The sequence below is a fragment of the Sprattus sprattus genome, assembly GCF_963457725.1.
Source record: "Sprattus sprattus genome assembly, chromosome: 9".
In the NCBI taxonomy this organism is placed as follows: Eukaryota; Metazoa; Chordata; class Actinopteri; order Clupeiformes; family Clupeidae; genus Sprattus; species Sprattus sprattus.
The window spans coordinates 15,317,664-15,322,884 of NC_137928.1; the positions used below are offsets into that span (position 1 = coordinate 15,317,664).

General features: G+C 46.2%; 2 protein-coding genes across 2 annotated transcripts in view; one reads left to right on the forward strand and one right to left on the reverse strand.

The window, feature by feature from the left end:
* Positions 1-1,417: 1,417 nt before the first annotated feature.
* Positions 1,418-3,256, forward strand: otol1b (otolin 1b; the record flags this gene model as incomplete). Its single annotated transcript, XM_080844977.1, has 4 exons — positions 1,418-1,820; positions 1,943-2,032; positions 2,127-2,198; positions 2,355-3,256. 4 exons carry the CDS (start codon positions 1,418-1,420, stop codon positions 3,254-3,256), a joined length of 1,467 nt encoding a protein of 488 aa, XP_080701103.1.
* Positions 3,257-4,249: 993 nt separating this feature from the next.
* LOC308370523 (high affinity immunoglobulin gamma Fc receptor I-like) overlaps positions 4,250-5,221 on the reverse strand; it is a gene marked incomplete at its 3' end in the record, with an annotated part of 2,352 nt that continues 1,380 nt past the window's right edge. The window contains 2 exon segments of the mRNA XM_080845183.1: positions 4,250-4,482; positions 4,485-4,587. Of these exon segments, the coding sequence (XP_080701309.1) occupies positions 4,250-4,482; positions 4,485-4,587 (336 nt within the window).

Genomic DNA, 5,221 nt, shown 5'->3' on the forward strand with positions numbered 1-5,221 from the left:
CTGCGTTTTGGATGAAGTGACTCCTGAGGGTTCTGTATCCCTTGTCACAATAGCAGCACACACAAGAGAGCCACAGAGAGCGAGAGAGAGAGAGAGAGAGAGAGAGAGAGAGAGAGAGAGAGAGAGTGGCAGAGAAAGGGAGAGGGAGAGATAGTGTGAAAGAAAAAGAGGGGGGCAGAGGGCCACAGAGAGCCAGAGAGAGAGAGGCAGAGAGAGGCAGAGTGAGAGAGAGAGCCAGAGAGAGCGAGAGAAAGAGAGAGAGAGGCAGAGAGAGAGGCAAAGAGCGAGAGCGAGAGAGTGAGTGGCACAGAGAGAGACAGAGCGATAGAGAGAGAGAGAGAGAGAGAGAGAGAAAGAGACAGAGAAAGAGAGAGAGCAGCAGAGTGGGGTTGCAGCACTGGGGGTTCTGCATGGTCCCCCACAGCCCCACTCCTCCCCCAGCCCCGAGAAGATTAGTCGGTGGGTCCTCAGGTTTCACAGAACCCCACTCCCCCGCCCCCTCCACACACACCCCCCCACCCCGGTTCTTATTGGTAGAGCGGTTGATTATTGAAGCATTAAAACCATATCAAAGGGATCTAGAGCCCCTGTACTCTCCAAAGTCCTGTTGGGGGAATGATTATTTCAAATAACTGATTGCACGAATGAAAGGATTTGCAAACAATACGGTAAGTGTCAACTTCTGGTGGGGAATTTCTTCTTTGAAGCCTTTGCTCAGTGGTTGAATATCCTCTGCCGTTTTACATTTATGCATAACTTTTGATTAATGCACAATTGTGCTATGTCATGAATTCACAGTTGTGTTGCAATAATATAGTCTGTTCCTTATATTCTTGGAATAACTTTGTATAACTGGCAGAGTAGGAGAGAAACAGAAAGAATGTGATAACACATATGATGGCTTCTACACGACCTTGTCAAAAGTAGAACAATATTACTGCCAATGGTTTCCCTGGAAGTTTTGGGCAGATTTGTGTAACGTCTAAATGAACTGCTACTGAACTACTTTATTCTGTGTAGTTCATCATGTGCAGTTTGTGAAGTGTCTAGAAAGCAAACATTGTTTAAGAATGTAAATGCTCAGCAATTGTTTTGTACATTGAACATACTGTTAAAAAAATGTTGTTGTATTGTGGGTATTTGGCCATACATCAGATTAAAACTGAACTACAGCTGGATAGAATGTAAATTGCATACTTTGCTTTAGCTTTATATTGCAGTGTTTAAACATAAACTAATTATGTTAACGTTTTAAACACCTTAAGACTTTGTGACAATTTGTGCATGTTCTTTGGCAATCATCCTTTATATTGATCTATAACTATGAACAAATATAAAACTTACATTTTTAAATGTTTTTATTTAAATTAACTTAAATCAATTCAATCCCTCTCTTTTCACAGACAGCATAATGAAAATGCCTTCTTTTCAACTGGCCTCAGTGACTGTGGTGGTGCTGATTCTCACGGTGACTCTGACTTCAGCCAAGACAACTGCGCGGCCCAAATTCTCGTACACAAAGAAGCCATTGCGGGAGCTGCCCCAGATGCCCCCGATGCCCCAGACCACCATGGGCTGGCACAGCAGCCCTGCGAAAGTGGCCCACCCTACGGAGCACCCTTTGGGGCAGCAGCCCACGACCGAAACCACCACTGTGCCAAGTGAAGTGGCCTCGGATTATGCCATGGGGGGAACAGCTGTCACTGGTGGCGGGTCGGAGAACTACACCATGGATTATAACGAGTGCTACTTTAATTTCTGTGAATGCTGCCCCCCAGAGAAAGGGCCCAAAGGACTAAAGGGTGAAAGGGGATTTCCAGGTAAAGGAATGTTATACTGAAATGTCTTTACCATTTCTTTCAATTCTTTTCTTTTTCCGGCGTCTTCCTTACAAATTTGCTCTTTTCTCACCTTGTGGTCTGGATGAATGCGTTTGCCACAGGTCCCCCGGGTGAAAAGGGTGAACAAGGCCTCAGAGGATTGGCTGGCCTCTCAGGTGCACCTGGACCACTGGGATTCAAGGGAGAGAGAGGTAGGCCGACAGATGCTCAAGAGATCTAAACTAAACAAACTGACTCGTTATCATCTAACTTAATTAGTTACGCATTTGGTCTTCAACTGGGCAGGGGAAAAGGGTGACCCAGGAAGCAGTGGAACAACGGGATCTCCTGGAATACGTGGGAACCCTGGGGAAAGAGGTAGGACCACTCAGAGAAACTATTTGTGCACATCAGCAGGTCGCCAGAGGCCCCAGTCCACTTAAAAGGCAAATGATACTGTATGCCCATGTAAAAGAATGAATCAGCTGTGATTTGGGTGATGGGTAGCCAGTGAGTTAATTTGTTGTTTCATAGGTGAGGTCGGCTCTAAAGGTGACCGTGGGGGACTTGGCTCCCCGGGACTCAAGGGCGACAAAGGGCAGAGAGGGTATCCAGCTGAGAATGGCACCAAGGGAGAGACTGGTGAACCTGGTAACGTTGGCCCACCCGGACCTGTTGGCATCCCCGGAGGGAAAGGCGACAAGGGTGACAAGGGAGAGTGTGGGGGTCTTGGAGAAAGGCCTCCGAAAGGCGACAAAGGTGACCCAGGTCCCCCGGGTTTTAGGGGCGAGGCTGGCACCCCTGGCCTGAACGGTATGCACGGCACTCCGGGTCTTACAGGCGAACGAGGGGAGACCGGCAAGCCCGGTCCGTCAGGAGGCGTTGGGCTACAGGGGTCCCCCGGAGCCGCTGGCCACCGTGGCATGAGGGGCCCGAAGGGAGACCGTGGCCCCCCGGGTAAGCGAGGCGACCGCGGCAATCGCGGCATGAAGGGCGCCGCCGGCAAGAGCGAGGAGCGGCCGCGCTCGGGCTTCAGCGTGGGGCTCGTCCCCAGCAAGTCCTTCCCCCCCTCGGGCTTCCCCATTCGCTTCGACAAGGTCTTCTACAACGGAGAGAACCACTACGACCTGGCCTCCAGCAAGTTCAACTGCACCCACCCGGGCGTCTACGTGTTTGCCTACCACATCACGGTGCGCAACCGGCCCCTGCGGGCGGCACTGGTGGTGAACGGCGCGCGGCGCCTGCGGTCCAGGGACACGCTCTATGGCCAGGACATTGACCAGGCGTCCAACATGGTGCTGCTGCGGCTGGCTCAGGGCGACCAGGTGTGGGTGGAGACCCTCAGGGACTGGAACGGGGCCTACTCCAGCAGCGAGGATGACAGCACCTTCACCGGGTTCCTGCTCTTCCCTGACCCAGCCGGGGCTGAGCCCTGAGGCCAGACTCTTAGGGAATTGAACTGATGAATCCCAATCCTTCCCATCTCACCCTCTGACTTTTTCCAAATAATGCTACTGAAAACAAGATCATGACACAACACATTTCAGAATACATTTTCTCAAGAAAAAACAAAAAAACACACAAGTGTCACCTTCGTTTATCACGTGGTCGGATGTTCCCCTTCAAACCTGACTGAGTTTACGAAAAAATGTTGTATAGTTGGCTGGAGTCCTTCTTCCCCAGCCCTTATTCCTCAAAAGTATGGATTTGTGTGTGTATAGCCATGCATTGTTTCTCCTGACTGTGATGTTATAGCAAAGCGATGCACTCGTTAAGTTAAAGAAGAAAGTCATGTGTATAGACTAGACCAGTGAAGTGGTAGTATCCCTCTTTAAACAACATCCACCCTCATCAACTTAAAACTTTTGTCAAACAAACAGTATCTCTGTACTATGGACATGAAGACCTTCACTTTTGAAATAAAACAAAGCAGTATATATAATAATCCAGCTCCACTTGCTTAAATAACAGTCAATGAGGAATACATCAAAACAGGAGCATGTTCTTTATCTTCATTTTGCACACTAAGCACCATCCCTTCATACATAAATGGGAAACAGACACCTTTAAATTCATTTTAATCCATTGGTATGTGGTAACCAATCCTAACTCTGTACATAAAACGGTTTATTCCCATTTGATTTCCACAGCAAGGTTAAGGGTCTTTTTAGAAATGAATGACAAGAAACAGATTTTCATACATAACTGCACATTTAAAATGTGCGATATGAACACAGAAAATGTGAATAATAAGAAAAAATAAGACACGGTTATTAGTAAAAAACCTCATAACTCACAGCCTGCTCTTGTGGAATAGCATCAACACCCCGCACATGGTTATATACACATACTACATACTACATTCTACCACTACATACTACATACTACCAACTACATATTAAATACATATTACTACTATTACCCACTGTCTAGCTCATTCTGATATTGACACGTTCCGGTGTGCTCCATTTCTCCTGGTTCAGCTTGGGTACCACGGCCCTGCAGCTGTACCAGTTGCTATCCTCCCTGCCTGCATTCCGGATGGTGAAGATTTTGTTTGAAGTGGCCGGACTCAATTGGGTGTTATTCTTCAGGAAGTAGTAGTGGATCGGAAAGGAGCCGGTCTTTCTGGTGTTTACCTTTGTTGAACAGGTCAGCTTCAATCCTTTTTCCTCCCGACTGAGGTTATGCTCGCAGACAGCTTTGGTGTGGTTAGTATTTCTGTGACACAGATACAGAAACAAAAGAAGGTAAAGCAAAGGGATGCCTCGTTAAGTTGAAGAAGACAGGTAAAGTGGAAGTTTCACGCTTTTTTTAAATACAAAAACAACATACACCCTCATAAACTTCACAGTTAGATTATGTACTCATGTCCTTAAGAAGCTCCCTCTTTTCACACTGTCCAACAAGGAAAACTTTACCTCAGTCAATCGAAAATAGAAATCCAATGATCTTGTTCTGTTTTCTATTTTTTTTTTTTGCCACAGCTGACAATTAATGCTTCCAAAACAATGGGCCAGCGACCACTATGCAACCACTAGACCAGGAATATTAGATTCAAACACTTTTGATGTTTCTGGGAATCAAACTAAAATTACAGATAGCAGAAGCTTGAATTCTACAGAATGAAAATAGAAGGTAGTTAATTGTAGGAAAATCCTACAAAATAGTTTAATTTGTGTCTGTGAGTGAAGGAGGGGAGGAGGAAAAAGAGAGAGGAGGAAGGAAAGAGTGAGTGACAGAGTTTTGTTTAGCTATGATTTCTCCAGAAACAGGAAGTTCTCAAGAGTTTTACTTTCGCAAGTAGCTAGTGATACACAGTGTAGATCGGTTTTGCTATTATAGATCTATAGGTCTATAGGTCTACTTCTTCTGAGTTTATAGATATAAATAAAACATAA